The sequence below is a fragment of the Brassica rapa genome, chromosome A03 (assembly GCF_000309985.2).
Source record: "Brassica rapa cultivar Chiifu-401-42 chromosome A03, CAAS_Brap_v3.01, whole genome shotgun sequence".
NCBI lineage: Eukaryota > Viridiplantae > Streptophyta > Magnoliopsida > Brassicales > Brassicaceae > Brassica > Brassica rapa.
Window position 1 is genome coordinate 3493528 of NC_024797.2, and position 27124 is coordinate 3520651.

The 27124-nt window shown below is 35.0% G+C and overlaps 5 protein-coding genes across 6 annotated transcripts; 3 read left to right on the forward strand and 2 right to left on the reverse strand.

Annotated features, from left to right (window-relative positions):
- Positions 1-11935: 11935 nt before the first annotated feature.
- On the forward strand, positions 11936-14653 carry LOC103856266 (transcription factor MYB56). The gene is made up of 3 exons (XM_009133363.3): positions 11936-13063; positions 13359-13802; positions 14277-14653. Exons 1-3 carry the CDS (start codon positions 12730-12732, stop codon positions 14438-14440), a joined length of 942 nt encoding a protein of 313 aa, XP_009131611.1. The 5' UTR covers positions 11936-12729; the 3' UTR covers positions 14441-14653.
- Positions 14654-15004: 351 nt separating this feature from the next.
- On the reverse strand, positions 15005-18908 carry LOC103856267 (peroxidase 57). The gene is made up of 3 exons (XM_009133364.2): positions 16993-18908; positions 16093-16541; positions 15005-15578 (listed from the first exon to the last, which is right to left on the reverse strand). Exons 1-3 carry the CDS (start codon positions 17188-17190, stop codon positions 15293-15295), a joined length of 933 nt encoding a protein of 310 aa, XP_009131612.1. The 5' UTR covers positions 17191-18908; the 3' UTR covers positions 15005-15292.
- A 271-nt stretch (positions 18909-19179) lies between these two features.
- On the reverse strand, positions 19180-20328 carry LOC103856268. Its single transcript, XM_009133365.3, has 3 exons — positions 20075-20328; positions 19550-19811; positions 19180-19460 (listed from the first exon to the last, which is right to left on the reverse strand). The coding sequence occupies exons 1-3, from the start codon at positions 20213-20215 to the stop codon at positions 19396-19398; spliced, it is 468 nt and encodes a 155-aa protein (XP_009131613.1). The 5' UTR covers positions 20216-20328; the 3' UTR covers positions 19180-19395.
- A 132-nt stretch (positions 20329-20460) lies between these two features.
- On the forward strand, positions 20461-21072 carry LOC103856269 (50S ribosomal protein 6, chloroplastic). The gene has a single exon (XM_009133366.3). It carries the CDS (start codon positions 20547-20549, stop codon positions 20886-20888), a length of 342 nt encoding a protein of 113 aa, XP_009131614.1. The 5' UTR covers positions 20461-20546; the 3' UTR covers positions 20889-21072.
- Positions 21073-21634: 562 nt separating this feature from the next.
- Positions 21635-27119, forward strand: LOC103856272 (microfibrillar-associated protein 1A). Of its 2 annotated transcripts, none has more exons than XM_033287158.1 (4): positions 21635-21750; positions 24962-25008; positions 25192-26409; positions 26743-27119. In XM_033287158.1, the coding sequence occupies exons 3-4, from the start codon at positions 25232-25234 to the stop codon at positions 26852-26854; spliced, it is 1290 nt and encodes a 429-aa protein (XP_033143049.1). In that variant the 5' UTR covers positions 21635-21750; positions 24962-25008; positions 25192-25231; the 3' UTR covers positions 26855-27119. The 2 variants fall into 2 exon arrangements, with proteins under 2 accessions (XP_033143049.1, XP_033143050.1); XM_033287159.1 differs by having other exon boundaries at positions 21651-21753; positions 24964-25008.
- Positions 27120-27124: the final 5 nt, after the last annotated feature.

Sequence of the window (27124 nt, forward strand, 5' to 3'; positions counted from 1 at the left end):
TCAATCACCTTTCATCACGGTAGGACTCTGGAGGCAGAGCTCCCCGGTTCAATGCACCCCCAAGACTCAACCCGTATCCGGATCCACAATCTTACCATCCACGTTCGGAGCAAGCAAACCAGAGGATCCGTACCTCTCAGTCTCCTCTTTAGTAAACATAGAAGCAACTATAGCCGCCGTCTCAGTCAAGCCATAGCCTTGCAGAAATTTAATGTTACAGTATCTCTCAACGAACTTCTCCGTCACCTCTTTAATAGTTTACCCATTCTTCAATATACTCACATGCCAAACGGTTTCTGCATATAAAATTGTTTCATAAAGTCTCCTTCTTTACAATAGCACAACACAATAAACAGAATGGGAGCTTCTTTTTTTTTGATCAGCAAAAACATTGTATGAATGATGAGATTTGATGTTTTCACCTATCCATCTAAATTAAGAGAGCTGAGAAACCGTTTGTAGGATGAAGTGAAGGTAAGCTTGATTGGATCAGGAGGACTGAGAAACCGTTTGTAGAGGGAAGTGGATAAAAGCTTGATTGGATCAGGAGGACTATCGCTAATCCGTAGCTGCTTGCCCCTAAAAACGCAGAAGACTCGATCCCTCGCAGAAGATTTCCTTTACAGTTTTGGCAGCGGAGGTAAGGAGCAGAAGCATAATTAAGTTGATTGAAATGCACCCCTAAACCATCACGCCTTGATTGACCAGAGGTGGTGAAGTGAATATCGAACGTCACAGCAACGACTCCGTCTTCACGCAATGATCGCAGGTGAGAGACGGTGGATTGATTTCAGGTCCAATGAATAGATCGTGATTTTCAGAAGAGAAATAATGTCTTATTTATACATGATATCACAGATCCTCGCCGATGCAAACAAAGCATTGAAGAACTTGTACAAAACCATAACGCACTCAGTTTCAGAAACCGTGAGGAAGATCGATCGTCCCATACACATATGTTGAAGAGCTGTGTTTTGGATGTGAGTCACGTGTCAGATACATGATGCACGAATTAGTGACCTGTCATCCCATGTGGACATCCTAAGAGAGAAGGAAAGTCTCTTTTATATATAAAGAAGACTAGGGTTGGCCCGCCCTACGGACGGGATATACTTTACTTGTTATATAAATGATTATTTGTTATATAATTTTGTGGTTTGTGTTTTAATTTTACGTTTGTAAGAGGTGCGTATGAGATATACTATTTTATTAATTTAAGTTGTTGGTTACTTTGTAAGTAATTTGTGTTTTAACTCTTTTTTTATGACATCAGCATAATTAAGTTATGTCATTTTCAGTTGAATTTTTTTATAAAAATATTTTTTTTTAAAAAAAATCACATTTAGTTAAATACAATAACTTTACATTTGTGTTCACAATACTTATAAAATATATTTATTTTATGCTTAAAACTAATTTAATGTAATTTACCATTGACCTCACTAAATGTTAGTGATTTATTATATATTAACATCTAAACAATTTTAGTGTTTGTCCATTTTAAAGTAGGAGCCTGAGTCCGTGTACTGATCCTTATAGTTTGTCTTTTAAATGTTGTTTGGGTTAATATGACATTTTTTTAGTTTAAAAATTAAACAAACTTTAAGTTTTGGACCTTTAGTGTGAGGCCCATAAGTTAAAAGGCTTATCTAACTATTCGAGACACGTCCAACGAATCGGATGCAGAAGAAGTTTAGGAGTTACTCTCTAACAGATGGCTAGATTCCCCCTTCTCTGTTTTCTCTTTGCGGCGGCGCTAACGTCATCCCTGACATCTGCCGGCGACGAAAATCATGTATATTCGCCTTGTTCAGATTCCACCGCGCGGTCTGCAATGGATTCATTTTTGGAATTGCCTTCACGGCTAAAGATTTTTTTTTTTGGCACCAATCGTTCTGTTCAGTATTCTCCATGCGATCATTGCCGCCTCTCGCTCCATGCGATCGTCGCCGCCTCTCGCTCAACGGAAACTCTGAGCTCGTTGTGTTCAGACCCAAAGTCGATGAGATCACCCTTCTCACCATCAATACCGCTTCCAGTTCCTCTAGTTATTGTCCGGTTTGTTCTCGTCTCTCTTATCTATAATGGTGAATTTTGGGTTTTGATTGCAGATTTTGAGACCATCTTTATCCCATATACCCTATAAAGGTTTCTTATTTTTTTAACTTTTCTTTTTTTCTGATTTAAAAAAAAAAAAAAATTAAAATTCGAACCAATCGCGGGCCGCCACGTGTCGGTGGGGCCCGCGAACAGTTCAAAACACACACAGCAAACGTCTCTTATTCTGCCCACTTTGCATACGGTTTTTTCTAAAACATGGCCCCCCACCCCTTTAGAGACGCAAAAAGTGATGCGATAATGGTGCTCTGATCTATTGTTGATTGGATCGGAGTTTATATGCCCAGATTAGTTTAGTTTAGTTTTGCTACAAGAAAAAATGATTTTCTTAGCATAAAAAAAATGCTTTTCTTGCTATGACATGTCACTGTTAGCGTTATTGAAACCGCTATGTCTACCCAAGCTATAATAGGTCTCTCCTATTAATCATAACAGTTTTATAAATGCTATTATCCCTAAACAATATAATAGCTTTTTTATACTTTGCTATTGAGTAACATTATAATTAAAAAAATTAATCCAGAATTTGATTTATAATTAAAAATAAATAATAATTTATTATAATTTTATGATAATTAAAATAAAGAAATTTTTTATTTATAAATTAAAATGGAATTACAATTAAAATTCAGTTTACAAAACGAAACCAGAATTAACAAAAAAAATTAAACCATCACATCTACCCAAATAGGTTTACACTAAACCAAATCTTAGAAAAAAAAAACCTAAACCTAAAAAAGAGACAGCCTCCACGAGCCTTCCTCTTCCAGCCGCAATGAGATTTGCCTCCAGCTGCCTTGAGCCTTTCCTCCTCCAGCCGGCTCTACCATCTCACTCTCGTGAACTGCCGTAAACCACTGCCTCCTTCCTCCTCCGGCTCTACCTTCGCACTATCTTTCTCTGTATTCTCTCGATCTCCTTCTCCATCGATGACTTTTGGGGCGAGTTCGAGAGTGGTGGTGACAGAGCGAGCTTGAGACCATTGACGACGGAGCGAGCTCGATACATTGACGATGGAGCGAGCTCGATACAGTGACGACGGAGCGAGTTCGAGACTGTGACGACGGAGCGAGCTCGAGATGGTGACGACGGGGCGAGACGGTGCGAGCTTGAGACCAGTGACCATGGGGGCGAGCTCGAGACCATGACGACGGCGACGATGTCATCGAAAGAGACACAAAGAAAGTGGTGGTGATGAGCGTGACGGCTTTTCGAGATCTAAAACCCACATTGAAGCCCATGATTTTACAGACTAAATGAAACGCAGAGTATCAGTGGCCGAGACACGTGTCAACACCACAGAAGTCGACTTTCTGACCTGGATGCTGAGGTGGCGCAACAGGAGAGAGGCAAACAATTTTATATATATATAGACAAGGGATTAACCCGGGCTACGCCCGGGATTTTTATTTTTATTTTAATTTAAGTTGTTAAATTATTTATATTTAGATTATGATATATATTTATATAAATGTTAAGATACATGTCATAATTAAAATTTATTTTTAAATTTTAATACATTAAATTAAAATATTTTTTACTATTTAAATATTTTTTTGGAATTTTGTTGGCTATCTATTTATCATATTTAGAAAAACTATCTGTTGAGTGTTGGAATAAATGTTTTAGAAATTTAATCAAAAATGCAGAGTATTTTCGGATCGACCACATGCTCAACAATCGATCGATCCGTAAAAAGATGGTCGATCTCTTTAGCCAGGTAAGTAAAAATTTATCAAAAATATCTTTGATTTTTAAATATTAAGTATATAACTATTCTTTTAAATATTGTTTTTTTGAATTGTATTTTCTGATTAAATCATTGTATTATAATGTTTATGTAAATATTTTTTGTGATGTTTGAATTTGTGTTGTTCGTATACTTAACCTAGGTAATATTGATGTTTAACAATTTATTGTTTTCTGGAAATAAAAAATAATGATATATCAAAACGTATCTAATACTTATTAAATGATAGTATAATGTAAATTACATCCATTATTTGAAAATATCATTTGTTGTTTTTATTTTATTTTTAAATCAGAAATTATTTTTATTTAAAAACATTATTCATATATAATATAATAGTTTAAGTTTGGAAGATTAATATATATATATATATATAAATTATGTATATTTTTTAAAAAATAATTTAAGATATTATATATTGAGTAACTGAATAAAAGCTGAATTTCTTATATTGAAAATCAAATATTTATATTTTTGTCTTCGTGTTATACTCACCAATCCATCATTGATATTTATAACTCATTATGTTTTAAAAAAAAAGTTTTAAGTAATAAACAAATTTAATAAATTAAATTCATCACGTATAATGTTCTGTAAACTATATTTGAAAACTCTCTAAAATTGTATTTTAAGCATAATATTGCTATTATTTAATTTAAGTTATTTTAAGCATAATATATGCTAAACCAACTTAAATTATATTTACAATAGGACCATCCTAAACCGGTTAATAAACCAAAAATAATACTAAACCAATATGATGTAATGGTTTCGGGATAAACGCTTGAATGGTTATTAACTGTAATGGTTTGATCATGAAAGAGTTAGTATGAATATTAACAATAAATTATGGATTAGATTAATTTAAATTTGTAAGAATACCTTGAGTCTATGAAAAGCAATTCAATTCCCATGAATAAGTTTGGCTTTTGGAAGTTGCGGGTTTCCCAACAATGAATCCACCTAACAAAAAGTTCGTTGTTATAAAAAATCTTCTTCAAGGTCATTAAAGGTTTTTGGGACGGCAAGAATTGATGGTGGAACCATTTTTTTGCTCGAGTGTTTTGAAGTTTTCCTTGATAGTGTGAGGTTGATGTTGATGGAATAATGAGTTTTATAGAGACTTTCTTGATGTAAAACTATACATTTTTATTTTTTTTTGTTTAATGTGGTATTTCCATTTTTATATAGTTTACTATCATTTTAAAATAGATGTACAATTTAAGATAGATGTTTAAATCTTAATGTACTTTTTCCATTTTTTAAAATGTTTATTTCCATTTCTTATATTTTTTATTTACATAATATCTATATTTTATATTTTAAAATAGATATTTAAATCTTAATGTACATTTTCCATTTTTTTAAATTGTGTATTTAGTTATATTATATATTTTACATTTTAAGATAGATGTTTAATGCTTCATGAACTTTTTCCATTTTTAAAAAAAATTGTGTATTTACTTATTATTATATATATAATTCATATATTATATATTTACATTATTTACTTATTATTTATTTTCCTTTATATGTATTTCCATTTCTTGTACTTCTTATTTACTTAATGTCTCTATTTTACATTTTAAGATAGATGTTTAAATCTTAATGTATGTTTTCCATTTTTTTTTTAAATTGTATATTTCCATTTGTTATACTTTCTACTTACGTAATATCTATATTTTAAATTTTAAGATATATTTTGAAATCTTAATTTAATGTTCCATTTTTTAAATTGAGGATTTACTTATATTATATATTTACTTAATATTTATTTTTCTTTATATTGTGTATTTCTATTTCTTATACTTTCTATTTACTAATAATTTTATAATTTAAGATAGATTTACATTTTAAGATAGATGTTTAAATACTAATGTAATTTTTCCATTTTCAAATTGTGTATTTCCTTTTCTTATACTTTCTATTTGCGTAATATCTATATTTTACATTTTAAGATAGATGTTTAAATCTTAATATACTTTTTCCATTGTTTTTAAGTTGTGTATTTCTTTTTCTTATACTTTCTATTTAATTAATATCTATATTTTACATTTTAAGTTAGATGTTTATTATTTAATGTACTCTTTCCATTTTTTTAAATTGTGCATTTACTTATTATTGTATATATAATTCGTATATTAATATATTTATAATATTTAATTATTATTTATTTTTCTATATATTGAGTATTTCTCTTTCTTATACTTTATATTTAGTTAATATCTATATTTTATATTTTAAGTCTTAATGTATTTTTCCATTTTTAATGTAAAACGGTAATATTTAATAGAAGAACTTGGACAAATAGTCAAATAGTTATATTTATGTTCTTTATTTTTTTTACAAAATGGTAATGTTACATTATGGAGATAAGCCGTTTTTTTCTAGTGTAAAATGGCAATCTTACATATGTTTAATGTAGTATTTTCATTTTTTATGTTGTATATTTACATATTATTTATTATTTTCAAAATTATATATAATGTTTTTTTTTTACAAAATAGTAATGTTACATTATGGAGATAAGACGTTTTTTTTTAGTGAAAAATGGTAGTCTTACATATGTTTAATGTAGTTTTTTCATTTTTTATGTTGTATGTTTACATATTATTTATTTAAAATATAAATGTAAAATGGTAATCGTACATATGTTTAATGCAGTTTTTCCATTTTTTATGTTGTATGTTTACATATATTTATTATTTTCCAAATTATATATAATGTTTTTTATTTTTTTTATAAAACGGTAATGTTACATTATGGAGATAAGCCGTCTTTTTTCAAGTGAAAAATGGTAATCTTACATATTTTTAATGTAGTTTTTCCATTTTTTATGCTGTATGTTTACATATTATTTATAATTTTTGAAAATTAGTAATATTAAAATCTAAAACTATATTTTATGCCACGTGACATCTTTCGGGAAAAGTTTTTTTTTTGCTGATGTGGACGCTCTATGGAACCTCAAAATGTCAATTTTATTAGTATCTTTTTTATAAAACGGTAATGTTACATTATGGAGATAATCCGTCTTTTTTTTTAAAGTGAAATATGGTAGTCTTACATATCTTTAATGTAGTTTTTCCATTTTTTATGCTGTATATTTACATACTATTTATAATTTTCGAAAATTAGTAATATTAAAATGTAAAACTATATTTTTATGCCACGTGTCATCTTTCGGGAGAAGTTTTTTTTGCTGATGTGGACGCTCTATGGAGCCTCAAAATGTCAATTTTATTAGTATCTTTTTTATAAAACGGTAATGTTACATTATGGAGATAATCTGTCTTTTTTTTAAGTGAAAAATGGTAGTCTTACATATCTTTAATATAGTTTTTCCATTTTTTATGCTGTATATTTACATATTATTTATAATTTTCGAAAATTAGTAATATTAAAATGTAAAACTATATTTTTATGCCAAGTGTCATCTTTCGGGAAAAGTATTTTTTGCTGATGTGGACGCTCTATGGAGCCTCAAAAGGTCCCTTTTATTAGTATAGACTAGTAATTTGTTAGTTTCAGAACGTGTAAAATACTGTACTGTATAAGACTTTAAATTGATGATAAATAAATAACTTTAAACGGAAACATATCGTTTAAACTAAAGTAAACACTAGATATCCTAATACCCTATTTAAAATGATACTTTTATAAAACATCAATGATTCAATGGTGGTAATTAAAACGGAGAGTTTGGCTAATTGTTCAACTTGTTCAACTTGTTTAGGATTTTTTTCTCTCGACAGCGACTCTCTAAAGCAAAACTCACCACAGCTCTGTTTTCCTCCGGTAGCGGCGTCGGAGCCGTTGCCGGTGGCCCCCTCTCCCCTTTATCTTGTTTTTTTCTTGCCTCTTAAGCTCCTCAAACCTCTCTGTCCGATATGCTAAGACTCTAAGAGTCGATCCACCATCAGATCTTCAGATCCGGGACGCTGGTGATGGCTCTGTCAGGTGGTCGGCTTCCTCCGGAGTTGCGGTGAGGCTAAGGTGGTCAGGATGTGGCGAGGTCGGCTTTTACGGTGGTTTGATTCAGATTGACGTTTTTCCCCTTTGTTCGATCTGGATCTAGCCGGAGCTTGCTGGCGCGTGCTTCACTGAATCGGCTCTCCTGACACAGATCTGTTCGGATCTTTGTCTGTGTGGTGCGGTGGTGGCGGCTCTGTCTCCTCCGCCTTGGCGTCTTGGTGCAGGAGGAGTCTTTCTACTCCGCTCAGTTCGGACTTCGACGGTAGTTTACCTTCAAGGCGTGCGTCGGTCTCGCTTCCTCCGGCGGTGTCGTTTGAAGTATCCGACGGTGCGTGTAAAGTAGCAAGCTTGGTGGCGCGTGGAGTTGTCTGCGCTTTGGCGTCACTTCTTGTGTGGCCAACGTCGCACCGTTGGCTACGGTTTTGAGTGAAGAACCTCCCTCTTGTTCTAAGAGGTGGAGTGCGTGGACATTAGTGGTGCTTCGTGAGTTTTCGGAGTCTTCCTCTCTGTCCGTGGCGATGTACTTGGAGTGTTGTCCTTCCCAGTATCGGAGTCTGTCCTTGCAAGCTTCGGTAGGATGCCTTCTTTCTTCTTACTGCAGGTACCGCTTCGACGAGACAAGGCAGCTACAGTTCAACCGGTCTTGTTAGGTGTTGAGTGCTCACGCCTTGGCGTCCAGTCCGGTTGGTTCAGCTATGAACTCTCGGGTCTTTTCACTCAACTATGCGCTTAATTCAGCTGAGATTGCGAGCGTGAGGAGATCATCAAGATCCAGCTACTCTGTTGATGGCATAAGATGAACCGGCAACCAAGGAAACTTGGTGAACGCTACCCTCGAATGCTTTCTATCAACGGTTGAGAACGGGGATTGATAGTCTAAAGATAACTGAACTATTTAGCGGATTGCGCCGGTTTAGAGGTGGTCGAGCGAAGCTAAAGATGTTTAGTTAGGTGTAGATTTTTGTTCAAATCATGTTTGTAATCACAGTTTGAATTGTCCGTATTAGGTTTTGATGTTTAGTTTAATTTCCGTAATCCGCTACTAGTTGTCTTTGTAATTTCTGTCACAAACTTGAAAACTTGGTATAATATTTAACATTTTACCAAAAAAAAAAAATTAAAACGGAGAGAATAATTCTATTTTTCGACTTGGGAATCATTCTGGTGTGGATTAGTTGCCGATCACTGCCGTCAACTTTTGACTAATGTTTATTTTGATTTATACTTTTGCATACATTAAACTATTTACATTGGACTAAAGTATTGGTGAGTGCGTGGACAATTAACTACTTCGATAATGACGTTCAATATAGTCAGTAAGGTATATATATAACCTCATTAATTCGCAAAAAAAAATGTATTTTATCATAACGAATTACTATATATATTCACTCTGATGTAATATGTTTCTATGCCACAAGTGCAATAGACCAGCTAACAACTTTGACATTATTTACAATTAACTTATACAAAGAGAAAGACTTTATGTCATTACCTCATGAGATAAAGCCTTAAATTCCTCAAATTAGTTAAAAGTGACCTCTTTATTATTAATGAGGAAACTTTCTCTAAGTGAGTGTAATTAGTGTAATTTCTCATGATTACTCAAACTTTAATTATATGATTTGTAGTTTCGAATTATCATATCTCTGTTTCTACCTTTTGTTTTATTATGGTTCTGTAAAAAGATTTGTTAGGCTACTAAGATAATATTTAGTCGATCGGTTTGTGATACCATGGTTCCTAAACATATCTTTATTGATCCATTTTGTAGTTTTATCTTTCATATTAGTAATTATTTTTACCCCATGTATATCAATATTCCAAATTACAGTTCCAAAACTTTCATGGTCATTGGACAAAGTTATTCCATGGTCGAAATTTTTATTTGTAAAATGTCATGAAACAAGTTTCTGAGTACTAGTATTATTCAAGATTAAAAAAAAAAGTTGAACTGGTCCATAACGGTTCAAGGATTTCTTTGAACTGGAAACAGAATTACGTGACACATGTTAGGTAGGAACACGATCCGCTCGTGTGTAACAGTTCATGATGTCGTCATTCCAGGTCGATACTAGACTCTCTTTTTTTGTTTGTTGTCAGCAGAAAGATTTTAAAACTAGCGAAACCGTTCCCATAACCGAAACTCACATAAAACAAGACACTATACTTTTCTTTTCGTTTCTAACGTTTCTTTGTACTATGTTTATTTTAGTCTTTGTTTTTTTGTTGAATTTAATTCCATGTTGGGTTTCAGTTACGGATTCCCCTCCGTTTTAATATTTCAAACGTACTGTTTTGGTTGCATACTCGTTCTAAACTGCTACAAAGTTATGTGGATTATGAAAATTTATATACATTAACTTATAAAATTTGATCATAACTTTTTAGATTGGTACAAATTTTTATGAATTTGTATGACCTATTTTCTATCATTTTTTTGTAAAGTAAAATATATATATATATATATTTTTTTTTTCTTTTAAATCATACAACATGATTATTTATTTTTTTCTTTCAAATTAAAATAATAATAATAGTGATACATACAAAATTAGACAATTTTCTTAAATAGTTTCTTTTAAGATCTATACTATTAAAAGGGAAGTCCTAAAAAATCTACTTAAACAAGGTTGTTGGACCCTTTCGTTAGACTATTAATATTTTGGTCTTACTTTAAATTTAGACTAACAACATATTACTATATATTTCTCTAACAATAATATAGTCAATACTTTTATTTTAAATCATATGGAAACCTTAGAAAATCTTAAATAATAGTTATTTAATATTTAATAACATGAGCTATTGGTATATGTGTAGTCCAACTATTTTAATATAAGAGAGTAAAATATTTTATTAATCATTTAAGAGAAATATTATACAAAAAATATATATAAATATGCTAAAACATAAATATAAAAATTAAATTTAAATAAAATGTAAAACAGAAAATATACCCACCCTTTAAAGGCGGATCTGAATCTAGTGTTTCATTAAAAATGCAAAATTTTACCCCTTGATTTATATATATATATAAATAATAAAAATATTTTTTTAATTTCGAATTATTTGTTTTTAAATTCAAATTTTTTATAATTTTCTTAAAATAATTTTCGATTTTTTCATAATTTTGTCAAATTATCTTTTAAAAAAATTCAAAAATGCTTTTTGAAACTATTTTAATTTTTTTTTTAAATTCAATATTCATAAATATAATTATATATTCAAAAATGATAAAACAATAGAAAATAATTATATATTCAAAAATGTAAAAATATATAAAATGTAATGAATTATAGTCTTGGTCATATAATTTGGATAAACTGCAATAGATGTTTGGTAAGTATAACTATTTTGTTTTCTAGTTTTTTTATTACATGGATTTTGAAAATCACATGGATACATATGATATTTTGAAAGTTGAGTCTTATGAGTAAAAATAAATAGAATTCATCTCATAATAATACTAGATTTAGTTAGAATTAGAAAAACAATAATAACTAAATTTTTTGAATAACAATGGATTTGAATGAATTTTAAAAATTCTTAAACCAATAACATTAGATTCTATTAAAATTTTAAAATCTAAAAACCAATAATAATGAAATCTCAAAATTTTTAAAGTTAGAATTCACTTACCAATAACCCCTACAATTAAAAAATTAAGTTAAGTATTTTCTCTAAAGATAATTAAATTATTGTTTTGTGTCGACGACATATATATCAAGAATAGAGTCAGATAGTTGCAAAAGAAAAAAATTGAGTCAGCTGTGGCGCATAAAAAGACTTGCACTCAAATATGTGACCATGCAGTTCTAATATATAACGAATTCCTTGAAACATGCGAGTATATAATATATTATATACACATTTATAAACGTTATAGAGAAAAGAGAAACTGAGAAAGGCAATTTATTTCTCGCCCTTTAAGATATTTTCTTGCTTTGTGTCCGAAACAGACAAAAATTGATTATGTTGTTTTCCCCGAAATTAACTCAAACACAGACGTTCGTACGATGAACACGTGCAATATATGTATGTATGTATGTAATGGTAGAGCTACACGAGCGGTTCAAAAATGTTTTTGGAGTTTCCGAGACTGTTGAGCCTGTGGGGCCTATAGTCATCGAACCCTCAACATGCACGAGCGGTTCTCGTTTTGCATGCAACAACACCACACGTACCCACCGACTTTTTCAAAGCCTTACTTTTGCACGTGTGGAGAGAGTGTGTACTAAATTTTCGTATCATGTTAACCGAAATTTTCGTTTTAAGTAGAAAATAAGATATTGATGAGAAAAAAGTGAGCATAAGTTCTTTCTAATGTATAATTTACAAGAAAAAATTTTAGCAAGCAGCTCCTAAAGATATTGATGAGAAAAATTTCATACTGCAAACGAATTTTCAAAACCCCCAACGACTAGAAGTATAGTACTTAAAATGACAAATCGTACGTAAATTATGAGGTCGTCCATAAAGATTATAGAAAATATAACATTTGATTAAGTGTAATATGTGATAAAAAATTTCCTCTACACCTTTTGGTATGTGAATAAACCCGCTATTAATTTTCTTTTGTCTCAAGTGCTTTAAGAATAACAACTTAACGTCCATTGTTATACCAAAAAAACTTAACGTTTTATTGTTAAAGTATTCTTATCTATTTTTTTTTCGAACAACAAAGTATTCTTATCTATATGATGTAAAAAATAGTATATTATTAACTTGTAAATAAATGTCACACAAATTTCAATAAAAAATAGAGAATCTATCTTTCCTCTTCCACCATATAAACAGTGGAAAGCCATTCAATTGCTCTCACTCTTTCTCTCATTCTTGGTTTCTTTTCCTTTAATCCCTAGCCCCAGAAAGAAAGAGAAAAAATGGATCCAAAACTCATTGAGAAAGTTCTAACAGGTAACAAAACCATCAAGCTCTCAAGAAGATTTGAAGAAGCAAACAACTTCGGATCTCCACCAAACTCGCACACTAACCTCTCTCTCGCTAGAAACCATCTCCACAACAAATCCTACTCAGTCTTGGAGAGGGGTGAAAACGAAAATAGTTTAAAAAGGAGGGGCAATAATGGAATGAACAAAAAATTATGCTCAAGAGGACACTGGAGACCAACAGAAGATGCTAAACTCAAGGAGCTTGTTGCTCAGTTTGGTCCACAAAACTGGAATTTGATTGCTCACCACCTTCTTGGTAGATCAGGTACATTTATTTATCTGCTTATCATTACTTTCACTTTCTCTCAAAAAATTCCGTGAATGTAAGTATTTATATATTTTTTAGAATTGGATGAAATTAATTTTTGTAACAAAAAGTCCTGTTTTTTATTACAAATAAGTAGTTTTTCCACTTGACAAAAAGAAGATTTTCTCCAAAATTAATGATATTGACATTTTTTTAATGACTAGGTAGGAGCTAACGTCAGTGACATATTTGAAATTAACTAATGACTAATTAAGTTTTTAAAGGGTAATTAATTTTGCGTATTTGATTTTAGGCAAGAGTTGTAGACTGAGATGGTGTAACCAATTAGACCCAAGGATTAACAAGAAAGCCTTCACCGAGGAAGAGGAGTCTAGGCTTTTAACTGCTCATCGAGCCTATGGCAACAAGTGGTCTTTGATCTCACGTTTCTTCCCGGGTCGGACCGATAACGCCGTCAAGAACCATTGGCATGTCGTCATGGCTCGACGGACTAGAGCAAGTGAACGACAACAGGCTCTTCATGCACCGTCAGGAAACGCAGAAATGACGGTCTTGTCTGTGTACCGCTATAATCGTGGTGGGTTCTTCGGTAGGGTTGCGGAGGGTACTTTGGTCAACGAAGCAGATGACGACGATGGTTCAGCTGTCTCTACTTGTACGACCGAGCTCTCTCTCACTCCGCCTTCTTCAACTCACCAGCCACGCTTCTTGCACGACGATAATACCCTTGCATCAGGTAACAATTTTATGTATTTGTTTGCTTGCTTTTTATTACGTTAGTACTTTGTCTGTTTTTAGAAAGAAATTATCTTATGACATTCTTGAGATATGAAAAGTATAGAAACTTTTTTTTTTTGCAAAAGGAAAAGTATAGAAACTTGGAATGTTTTTTTTTTCGTGTTTTCTTGAGAAGCGTTTTCGTGAATCTAATTATCATCGATTATGATCGACTTATATACTTTAATCGATATCACTAAATGATAATTTGGCATACATGCTATACAACCGACAACGAGTGACCACTTCGATAATTTTCATGTATATGGCAATAATGCCAAATTTGAATGACAATAAAGAAAGAAGCAGTATTTTACATCGTAATAGTACCTATATATTAATATAAGAAACTATAGTACAATGTCAAGCTGCTATTTCAATACAACAAATTCACGTGGGGGTTAATAAGAAAATTATTTTGATAATCTTACAGGTAAAGATGGTCAGTGTGTGCAGAGAGCAGAAGTAAATGGCATATATAGTAAAAAGATGGACCATCAAAATCACCACACAACCACAGTCAGTGAAAGGGAGGTGGAGATGAAGACGAAGAGTGGCTTTTACTTCTTTGATTTTCTTGGAGTTGGAGCTTCTTAATTAATTATATGAAGAATTAGGGTTCATGTTAAGGGAACTAATTGTGCGATAAAGAAAATGGTTTAGTTTCTTCTGTTTCACCGGGTTATTTCTAGCCATGTTTGTTTAAATTTGAATTTGAGCTTTCGAAGAAGTTAGCTAGGGTAAGAGGGAGGGGGAAATCAAAAGCTCTGCTGCTTTACTAATTAAGTACTATCATTAACCCATTACAAAGCCTATATTTCTTAATACCCACCAAAATGCCCCTTGTCTGTTCGGCTTGGTTACATGATCAAATAGCTACTCTCAGACATGGCATATTCACATACTTCAAAATGTTCAACCAATGGAAGGGAACAACTAAAGGAGTTTTAGAATTCTGTAAATTGTGATGAAAAAATGGATACTATGTTATCATGCAAAGAAGTATGGTGCAGTTGTTCACCTGAAGGATGATAGACCTCAAACTTCTATCGTCACTTTGCATTGGAAAGTAGAATCAAGACCACAAACTTATCTGCCTTGCTTTGTGTGGGACCTCTTAATCTTTCATTTATTTATTGTAATTGCATTGCAAAACAAACAAACCAAATATTGAATTTTTATATATGTTTAATGATGACAAAGATACTTGACCAATATTGTCAATGCCACAAAATAATCGCATGAGAATAAGATACATCCTCCATATTAGACCAGCATATAGTTATGTTTTTCGAGAATTAAAACCGTAAATCCAATCCACGAAAAACCTTATTTAATCAGAAAAACCCAACAAAACAAAAAAATATTTAGAAACACAAATAAGATTTGAAACAATATGTTTCATATATTATAATGATCTCCACACTTGGTAGTAATTCATCAAATTCATTAGTTGAATCTCCTGCAGTTTCTCCTGATTTGACCAGCACTACCGGTAAGCACATCAACGGCTCCCATCTTTATCATTGCTCTAACAAACTGACGTTTGAAGTAAGCATTGTTGTTTGCATATCGAGCCACAACACCACGAGTCTGTCGGTCTGTCGCGAGACGCTGGTCAACCTGAAACACTCCTCTCTTTTTACGGAGCTGCTTGAAGAATTGGTTGTCGAACCTTAGTGGAGTCGACTGGTCTAGAGAAGCTGTCGCGCTGTTTGCACATGTGTTCCTTAAACTACATTACAAGAACACATTATGATTAGTATTTCTATGAGTTAAAATAATAATTTTTGTTTTGCATGCAAAACTAGCTTAAGTTACTTTTCAGGCAAACGTGCCAAACTAATTGATCAAAGAAAAACATGCAAAACTAATTTGCTAAAGTTTTCATGGAAAATTTAGTTTTCTAACTTTAATGAAAAAGATGTCCTTCAATTAAAGAACAACTATTTTATTACTTTACATATATATTATATAATGTCAACCACAGAAAATTACATATTTTAAAAATAATTAAAACTGGGTACATCTTGAAGATTTCAGAAGTTATAAAATTAACATTTTTCAACAATTAAACTGCTACATAACAGGATCAAAAAAATTAAAATCTTCTCAAAGTTAGAATTATGCTCCTTCTTATGTAATTTATTTATATTTTCAATAAATTCAATCTTTAATTTATTTCTTGTCAATACACTAAACTTAGTTATGGTGGGTAAATGATTGAACTGAGCTGGTTTAAAAAGTACCTGGAAACCAAAGCTGGGTCCATGGCCGGGTCAGGTCGTCCGGTTCCTTGGAAATTCGTGAACCTGTCACTGAACAGACCACAGTTTCCCTTACCAACGGTATGTGCACCTATAAGAGCCACAGCGTCGAACACGTTCATCCCTTTGTCCGTAAACAAACTGACGGCTCCGGCAACGGAGATTGTTGGACCCGGAAGGGCGACGTCAACATCGTTTGAGACCAAACCATCGCGCCTTCCCGTGGGAATGCTGTAGCTCGGGCCTCCGGCTAAGGCCACGGAGTCACGTGTCGCTAGTGTGATGATGTCAGCGCATGAGACCGTGGAGGGACATGCGGCCTCTAGCTGAGCCTTGATCTGGTCGATGAGGGCAAATTCTCTAACGCTTCCGTTTGGTCCGGCCGTTTTCTCAGAGTTGGGTGCGTCAATGAGAAGGGAAGCGTCGCAGCCCTACGAAGAACGAACAAAAAATATTAAAATAAGGTTAGCCAGACTAAACGATATGATATGAATCTTGTTGTAAACAAATGCGAATAAAACTCGAGAAAAACAAAAATAATTAGAAAGTAAAACTCGATTGAGGTAGGGTGTGTATATTAATTGTGTGAAAAAATAATTTATAAGATCTGTATTTATATAATATCCAAACCTTGACATTTTCTTAACGAAAACTTCTTTATCTACAAAACGTTTTTTCTGTTCTTAAAAATTATACTGTTTCAAGATGTAAAACACTTCCAAAATCAATAAACCTCGTACACATCATATTATGATAATGTTCTTTAAAATTCTCACTTTATATACAAATATGTTGCTTCCGAACAAACTCATTATCAAAATGTTGACATATAATTTATTGAATATGTTTGAGCCATATCAAAATGATATATTAAATTCTTACCCTAACGAAACAGTCGTGGAAATGCATACGGAGCAAAGCGGCTGTGACGGTTGGGTCAACACCAAACCGTTGGCGCACAAGATTGCGTACGATGGTCTCGGCTTGAGGGCATGACCGGCTATAAAACCCGACCCGTAGTTGAGCAAATGCGATCGGGAAAATAAAGAAAAGCACAAGAATAGAAGAAAACTTCATCATTTTTGTAGATAAGAAGTTTTTCTTCTAATGGAAGGAATTGTAAGACATTGGAGATCAACCATAACGTATATATACTAAGAACTCAACCGACGTGAGAACAATTCAAATTTATAAAATTAATATATCTCTTCATATGTGCCGAATACATGTGAAAGTCAAAGGTTATAATATTATTGAGAGAATTAAACTTTTTCAAAGACGTGGGAGCAACTTTGTGAACATTCCTTTGCTATGTTATAATTTTTTTTATACTTTATATTACATGCTGAAAATTTGATCCAGCTAAGTAGATAATAGTATAAGTGTAATTCATTACATGGTCGATAAGGTGGCAGTATCATCGTAATCTATATCACTTTCAGTTTTTCTTTGCCGATTTCGATTTTCAAAGAGGTCAATAGAAATAAAGATTTATTTTAAATGATATATATGATAGTAAGTACTAGGAACGGATTTTCTTTAAAACCATTTGGCTTTAAATTTAGTCTAAACTAATTGTATGTATATATTAATAAGACAATTATATGATGATTGAGAATGATTTGATGGACATACAACAGATTTAAGTTTTAGGCATTACCGTTAATTGTATCTGTTTCATTTAATTTTAGTCAATGGCACATGTACAACAACCGAATATAATTGCACCAGACCAACTTATGAATTGAGGCAATATTTAATTTCTTAAAACTCTTTTTAATGGATTTTGTTCTAATGAAAAGACGACTAGTTAACGAATATATATACATCAAAGCATACATACCACAACAAGTGTTCCATGTCATGTACCCACAACAATGCTTAAATTTTGGATCGGGGATGTTGTATCATGAATATTCTTATACAACTAAAAATCAGTGTAAGCGACTGAAATGAGATATGAAAATGTTAAAAACAGAAAGAAACTTGTTACTGAGAAAAGCGACAATGAGGTTTGGGAATAGTATTATTGATGCTTACATTATATGATTGTCATTATTAATTCAAAGCCGGTTTCGTGGCGAGTTGTGTTAAGAAGCTGTCACGGCTCAGATGATTTGCTTGTAATGATCTGATACATTATGTGAACTCGTTTTTTCAAAACTATGTGCAAGTATATAGTAGTTTTAGCTGAAATATTTTGAGTTAGCTAAAAATACTTGCACTTTGAATAATGTGATTTCAGGAAATTTACATCGAGAAGAGGAAATTTAATTATACAAAAAACGAGTTCACTTACAACAAAGTTCTTCATCTTTTCTTTTCTGAATTGTATATGGTTTGGATGGCTAAACCGAGTAACAGTTGTATATGATTGTTATGGTCCAAAAGGTCCAAAATTTATCTCCTTGGGTTCAAAACCTTTTTTTATGATTTTTTACAAAACTTCTCGACCTAAAATGCAACTGGTGCAATCTCTGAATATATGATCCATCCATAAGGATTTTACTCCTTTCAGCTGACTCTCAATGCTTTCATCATCCAATACTTCGGGGTAATATCTCACTATCAAATTGGAGGAAGAAGAATCAAAACGGCTTTAGTATGTTACCTCAGGGGAGAGTTTCTTGGGCTGCTGCAATGATGTGTATTGGGTTACTATGTAGCTTATTCTGAGGATCCATATAGCCATAACTCTTACAACACAATTCCAAAACATATTATGCGACAAGATATAGAAAAGACAAAAAGACTAGCTGAGTGCGAGAGAAAGAACATGAAATAACATACACAAGAACATATCAAATTAATACAAGAAAATACCTTTTTATTGCTTTTCAATTTCACTGTGGCTTTTTCAAGCTTGAGAGTGGATGTTCTTCAGCTTCCTATGCAAAATGCACTTAGAGAAAGAATGTACATACATAAGTGAAACGACGACTGATTCAATTCTCATCCTAACTCTACTTTACTTTCTTTCCCTCAGTTTTCATTGTCTATATCTGAATGCATAAACAATCAAAATAGCAATAGAAGAGAGAGGGATAACTTCTGATTTAGTCACAGCCATTTAGGAGATAATTTTTTATACAACAATAGAAAGATGAATTTAGTCTTTTACAAGATTGTGGACTACATCAGTACATGAACACAAATCTATATATGGAACTGACAAAGGAAGGATTCTGCAACCAGAACAGAGAAGGCACAACATATAAAAGTGGCAAAACAAGAAAAACGAGGACAAAACCATGATTAAAAAAACAAAGTGAAACTTGGGGGTCATCATTGCCCTACATGACCACGCCCGCCACAACTTTTACACATAATGTTACCACTTCCACCGCAACCTACATCAAAACAAACAAATTGGTTAATACATAACAATATATAACTTGAGCAAGATAAGAAGAAAGAAAAGCAAGATAAGAGAATTGACCTAAGCAACGGACTTTAACAATGATGCCCTGGCTCTCCATAATAGAGTCAACGTACAAACCAGTTCCAGAGCAAGTGGCACAAAGCAATGCACCTTTCGCTTCACAACAAATGCAACGCTTATTATCACCAATCTCTCTCTCGGACATGGATAATCCGACAGGCTCATCGATGATCTCTTCCGGTATGGGCTTGTCGTAACAGAACATTGACTCGAGACTGCTTAATTGTCTGTTCACATCTCTTTTTAAACATGACTCAGCCTACGGAACCAAAACAAACAAATATCCTCAAATTTAACAAAATTATTCTTAACAATGCTAGTACACGTAATCATCATCGTTAAACAAAGTCATGATATATAGAATCTGCATCATTTCAGATGCATATAATTCGAATAACTACTCAAAAGCACTGAATGAATAGCCGTTGATAATACAAGTAATAAATTTGTAATCCTATTGAGTTTCCATGTGAATGAAACATAAATCTCAGCAGAAGGAGATAGAGAAGGAGAGATATTAACCTTGAGAGACGAAGAAGGAGGAGGAAGAGAGCACACTTTTACGCGGGAACCGAATAATCTAGGAGAAGGAATCACGCGTCGAGTTCTTCCGCCAGCAAAACTCGGTTTCGCCGGAAAAGTAAAATCTAAAGCGGTATTCATCGTCGACGAGAGCGAGATTTTGAAATCGAATAGAGAGATGAAGAAGGTGGGTGATGATGATTAGCTTTGGAACCATCGCCGGTCATAGGTCTTGTTGTTCGTGATAACCGTCCGGTTATCTAAACCGGGCCTATAAACATCGCTACTCATAATATGAATTAAACCGAACCTATATGGGCCGTTGTAAATATGGGCTATATCTTCCAATATTCAAGGGCCCAATAGAAACTTCAATAAATCGAAAACATGGAGAAGATATGGTCTTCTCTAATCCGAAGCTAGAGGCTCTCATACTCACTTCCACTGCAGCAGAAAGAGATAAGACGAAACAATGTCTGTGTCAGCGATCTTTGGCACCGGAATCGCCACCGTCGCTTCTTCTCCTGCTCTCCGCCAGTTTCAGGTTCCGAAACTGGGAAACGGAGAAGGAGTGGGAGGAGGATTGGGGATGGTGATAGAGTGTTCGTCGAGGCCGCAGAAGAAATCGACGGCTCATCACAGGAAGACGAGGCCGAAGAAGACGCAGCCTTGGGACATTAAGAGGAAGCCCACCGTTTACGCTCCTCTTCCTCCTCTCCCTCCGGATTGGTCTCCTCTCGCTCTTTCTTCCGACGACGGTGGTGCCACCGCCGCCGTCGCAGGAGATTTGGTTTCAGGCGGTGCCGCCGCCTAGTTATGAGTTGTCTACTGTTCGGGTGTTGGAACCTAGTTGAGAAGTCATGTTGCTATCTGTTTCTGTTAATGTGTTTCTTCAGTTTTTCATTATGTCTGTTTCTTCTTATTGACTTGTCTGAACGGTGTATGAATGGACCAAACTGCGAATTTTTAAAGCTTCAAGCTTTTTCCTCTGTTTTTTGGTATTAGTTAATAAATATCTCAGCTTTATGCCCATCACCGTGTAGTATGGAATTGATGAAATGAGAGGAACATGAAGACCAAACACTAAATCAAAGTAGATAAGGAGCAGTCACAGTATGACAGTCGCATAATTTTTGCTTTGTGGTTGCTTGATCGCAGAAACCTAGGTCTCATCATGGCCATCTATGTGCTATTCAGTATTTGCTTGCATAAAAAAAGCACTTATTTTTGCTGGTTAATTCTTGCCGTAGTAGCAATTTGTTACCTCAGGGGTTGCTAATCAAACGTAAGAGTATAGGCATTTGTTCACTCAAATGATCTGTTAGCTGGAACAGTTTTGGTTACTAAAACAACAAACAATGGGAATGGTTTTGAATAATGAAGAATTTGGTGGTGATTACATGAGCTGGACTTGGACTTGCAACAGAGTTTGCCTCCGGGAATGGAAAAAGCATTTTAATAGTTAAACCATTTTCAGATCGAGATGTTAAATTGAAGGCCCAATATAAACACACATATTTTTAAAAGGCCCATTAAAGCCCAGTAGAGCTTCTAATAGTATTCGCGTGGCATCGTGTTTTTTAGTTATCGTTCTCCGGTCCAGAGACCTCCTCCACCGTCTACTCCCTCTCCGTCGCGCCACGATCCTTAGGGTTTCTGTCGCACAGTTTCGTTCGGATTTGAGACAGTAGGTATAAGTGTAACCGATAGATCCGATCCAGAAGCTCACCGCAAGCTCGAGAACCGGTAAATCAAAGTCTAGAAGACGACCACGAAGGAAGAAGGATCATCCCGAAGAACAGAGATTCAATGGTGAATGATGATGAACATGATGATAGAGAGAGTTAGGGTTTAAGAAGATTGTTTTAGTGTTTGATTGATTATTCCCAAATGGGTAAACGTTTACATATAGTGTTTACTAAACCAAAGCTAAACCAGAAAGCTAAACCAAAATGCATAAATGAAATATCTAAACCGGAATTAACCATAATTCCTGTCACAATACTTCCTCCTTCAGAACATCCTTGTCCTCAAGGATGATAAGAACTTGGTGCCGAAACCATCATAATATCTCTGTTGATCTTGCTCTGCTAACATCTCTGGTGGTCTTTGTGGATGAAATACTTCACCGACACAAACTTCAGCAAACCAATGATTAAAATAACCAATATTACCAGCCATTGAAGTAAGCTCCAGCTTTTGTACCTCCCTGCAGTATCTGCTTTGTTCCAACTTAATCTTGAGAGCCTGTTGTTGTGTCTCATTCCTGTCTCTCTCTTGTCTCTTATCGTTGTACTTGAATATCCAAGCTTTTGACTGAAACATCGCAATAGTTCTTCGGACTTCAACGTGAGATGATACAACCTCTTCTCTTGCTTGGCCAGTGGTGCCACAACTTGATACATCCTCATTTCTAGTACCAGCAAATAATGATGTTAAGATCTCATCCCTTAGCTCTAGTTTTAACCCTTTGAGTTTCTTCTTTATTTTCCTGAACTCTGGAGGCCGTGGCAATGATCCATAGAACAACAGAAGTGACATTATGTAGATACATATAATTGTAGCTTCATGATATCTCTGTCTCCGTAACCTCTGATCAGATAAGAAAGCTTGAGTGTGGCTCCATTTCCATTGTACTTATGTTTCTCAGTAACTAGGAAGGAATCATCAAAGCTCCATGTGTTCGTAACTGGCGTCATCTCCTTTGATATACAAATGACAATATCCACGTGTGGCTGTGTCAACTTAGTGCATCGCTGGCCTTGAATACAACTTGGCGAGGTAACCCTTTCACCAAAAATCAGCCATCTTGATGAAAAGAACCTTACTCTTTTCTGCCATGTCCACAACCTTAGAAACCAGCCACTGCAAGCTTGACAAGTCTGTTCTGGAGGATACCATTTCCACTGCAAAAGGAACTCAAAGAAGCTACAGTGTCGGCTCTGTTTTGTTAATAGACTCCAGACAGAAGCACTAAGAAAATATTCTTGCATCATGTGCCTTAACACCAACCCTTCAACCTTAACAAGATCACAACTGTCACAGTATTTATTTCTCCACCAGTGACATATAGAAGGAGAGCATTTGAACATCCGGGTTGCTAAGCTCAGCTTCTGATCGTGTTGTACTCGAACTTGTGACAGCTCTTTGTTGGAATGAGCAAGTACACTCTTAAAGTTGTTAAGCAAAGGATGACCCGAGTCTGTTGTAGCGCTATCTGAGAATGAAAGCTTTCTTGTTTCCTGTTTATTCTGTTGAGACAAAATTTGCAAAAAACACTGCTTCAGCATAGTCACACAGCTACGGTGTGCATGATTCTCTTGATAAACTGGATATCCAGACTTAGTCTCCTGCTCCCGAACTGAATATGCATTCATGCAACAACTTGGGAAGAGCACAATGTGATCCGTAGTGATTTCCAGGCATGAAAACGATTCCAATAGCCTAGATCTCCATTTGTGCTTCAAGTGGAACTTTATATCAGCAAGAGTAAGCTGTCTCAAGCCTAAAACTAGCTGTGGCCTACTGCAAGGCATAACTGGTTCCGGAACGTTCAGTAACGAGTTAACGTCTGACGCTGCCTTCTCCAATGACCTGAACTTCTCTAGATTTTTCAGTGAACTCTTCTCATCAAGCTTTATCATCACTGAACAAACCAACTCTATCATGTGAAGCCATCTCATCATGCTTATAGATGCAGAGCCTACAACTGTCAGACCACATGATTTCCTCATCTCTTGTATAACCATATCATCAAAGCTAATATCAAACGGAGGCGTTAAGATCGCAAGAGCAAACGTAGCTTTTAATCCTCCACGCTCCCATACACGTCTTGACTCTTTAACAAGCAGTGACATCAGTTTCTGATACTTACAAACATTGGTTGCTAGCCTAATCCATGTTTCAAGACTAAGATCAGAAAGTACCTTGAAGCTCTTCCTCTCATTCACCGACTTAGTTTCTGCCGATTGAATGAACATCTCCAAACCATTTCTAAGAAGGTTTCGTGTGGGTAGGTACTTGTCTAAGCAGTTCCATGAAGTTGGCTTGGCAATAAGCCCACCTGGTTCCCATACGCGATCAGCCACTTGAGATTTCTTGCCCACCATGTGTTCGATGTTATTCCCAAGAGAGAAACTCATGTTTTCTTCTGCAACACTTTTGTTTTGAGCTTCTTTTGGATCTGCAGCATAAACAACCTGTAAATCTGAAGTCAAACCCTCCAACGATTCAGAGAAAGAATCTGGCTTCATCACAGTTTCAATAACAAGTTCATCAGAGTCGGCCAAGCTTTCTTCAACCATGGGTTTGTGGTCGCTTTCAGTCACGACAGGTTGGTCGTCACTTTCGATCATGAGAATCTTCACCCCTTTGTGCTTCAAATCATGATGACCAGGCGTGTCTCGTTCTTCACAAAAGATACACAACCCATTTGACATCCTCTCTTCGATTTCTTCACAGGAATACTTCAGAAGGGTCTTGCTTTTTCTTGCCTTGGGTTTGTAGTTGAACGATGGAGCCTCCATCGCAGCTATTGTCCGAGAACCGTAAGGCTCTGATACCATTGAGACAGTAGGTATAAGTGTAACCGATAGATCCGATCCAGAAGCTCACCGCAAGCTCGAGAACCGGTAAATCAAAGTCTAGAAGACGACCACGAAGGAAGAAGGATCATCCCGAAGAACAGAGATTCAATGGTGAATGATGATGAACATGATGATAGAGAGAGTTAGGGTTTAAGAAGATTGTTTTAGTGTTTGATTGATTATTCCCAAATGGGTAAACGTTTACATATAGTGTTTACTAAACCAAAGCTAAACCAGAAAGCTAAACCAAAATGCATAAATGAAATATCTAAACCGGAATTAACCATAATTCCTGTCACAGGATTTGAATTCCCCTCACTTTCGCTCCATTTATCCTTCTCCAAATTGGTAAGTTCCGTTTATTTCTCTCGTCAATTTCTCCCAGAATTGATTTATCTACGTGTGAGAATGTGTTTCTGTGCTCACGCTAGATTCAGAATAAGTTTGAGGTCGTATACCTATACGCACATACATATCATTGATCTCGATTTATTACAAAAAAAAAGCTTGAATCAGATCTTTTTTTTGCAGAAACAAATAACCGAGTTTGATCACAAGCCCAAGTGCGAAGATGTCTGTTACAGCGGGAGTGAGTGAAGCTGCACTTGCCACACGTGCCAAGCTACGAGGTGGAATCGGCCAGACCAAAGTGAAAAGATACTGGCCCGGTAAAGCTCCCGAGTGGGCCGACGAACCCGAGGAAGATGAGGATGTCAGGATGCAAAAGGTTGATGCTTTAGATCGAAAGCATGATGATTTAGGTGTTGCTAGGAAAGACGATCCGAGACTACGTCGTTTAGCTCAGACTAGAGCTGAGAACCGTGAAGAAGTCAGAGCTGATCATCGGCGTGTGAGACAGGCTGAGATTGTATCTACTGAAGAGGAAGAGTTGAGGAATCAAGAAGAGGAAGAAGATGAGGATGCATTGGAAGAGAGGAGGAGGAGGATTCGCGAGAAGAATCTCAAAAGAGCTCAAGAGGAGGCTGACTTACTCCCCGTGGAGGAAGAAGACGAGGTGGAGGAGGAAGAGGATGAGGAAGAGGAATCCGAGTACGAGACTGATTCTGAAGACGACATGCCCGGTATTGCAATGATCAAGCCTGTCTTTGTACCTAAAGCCGAGAGAGACACTGTTGCAGAGCGTGAGAGGCTTGAAGCCGAAGAGCAAGCTCTGGAGGAGTTAGCTAAGAGGAAGCTCGAGATGAGGAAGCTCGAGACGAAGCAGATAGTGGTGGAGGAAGTGAGGAAAGACGAGGAGATACGCAAGAACATGTTACTCCAAGAAGCGAACATCGGAGACGTGGAGACCGACGACGAGATCAACGAGGCCGAGGAGTACGAGGTTTGGAAGACGAGGGAGATCGCTAGGATCAAGAGGGAGAGGGACGCGAAGGAAGCGATGCTGAGAGAGAGGGAGGAGGTTGAGAAGCTGAGGAACATGACGGAGCAGGAGAGGAGAGAGTGGGAGAGGAAGAATCCTAAGCCTTCGTCAGATAAACCGAAGAAGAAGTGGAACTTTATGCAGAAGTATTATCACAAGGGAGCTTTCTTCCAAGCGGATCCTGATGACGAGGCGGGATCCGTGGGGACTGATGGTATATTTCAGCGTGACTTCTCTGCTCCGACGGGTGAAGATAGGTTGGATAAATCGATTTTGCCTAAAGTCATGCAAGTCAAGCACTTTGGTCGCAGTGGGAGGACTAAATGGACTCACCTTGTCAATGAGGATACAACAGATTGGAGTAACCCGTAAGTCTTTTTTTCTTTTCTTACATTTTGGTTAGTCGTAGGCTTCTGAAGAACTGAGTTGATTAGCATTTGAGTAGAAACATTAAGCTGAGAACTGAACTGAGTTATGTTAGGGGCAATCTTGTGTCTGTTTATTCGTAGATGGAGCTGTAGATTGTGAATTATTATGGTTAGTCATAGGCCTCTGAAGACTGACTTGATTAACATTTGATTGGGAACATTAAGCTGAGAACTGAACTGAGTTATGTTAGGGGCAATCTTGTGTCTATATATTCGTATATGGAGCTACATATTTTGAATGATTATGTTTTGACGTTATGAATGATTGTGCAGGTGGACTTCTAATGATCCTCTACGCGAGAAATACAACAAGAAAATGGCAGGCATGAATGGTCCTATTGAGAAACCAAAGGGGAGCAAGAAGATGAAAGATTGGGAGAAATAAACAGCATCAAAATCTGTTCGAGTTTAAGCCAAAACTGAAACAAAGTGGTATGTTCTAGTTAAAAATAAAAAGAATCTTGCTCTGTCATCGCCGAGAACTTTATCTAAATCGCAGTAATTAATTAATATTTGCTTTGTTACTACTCCTGGACAAGAGACATCTGGGTGTAGGAGCGTCTTTTGTATTGGGATCAATCAAGATAACTTTTTTATGATTCTGCTTGTATCACGAAAGCATTTCTTATTTTCATATAACATTCTGAATACATTA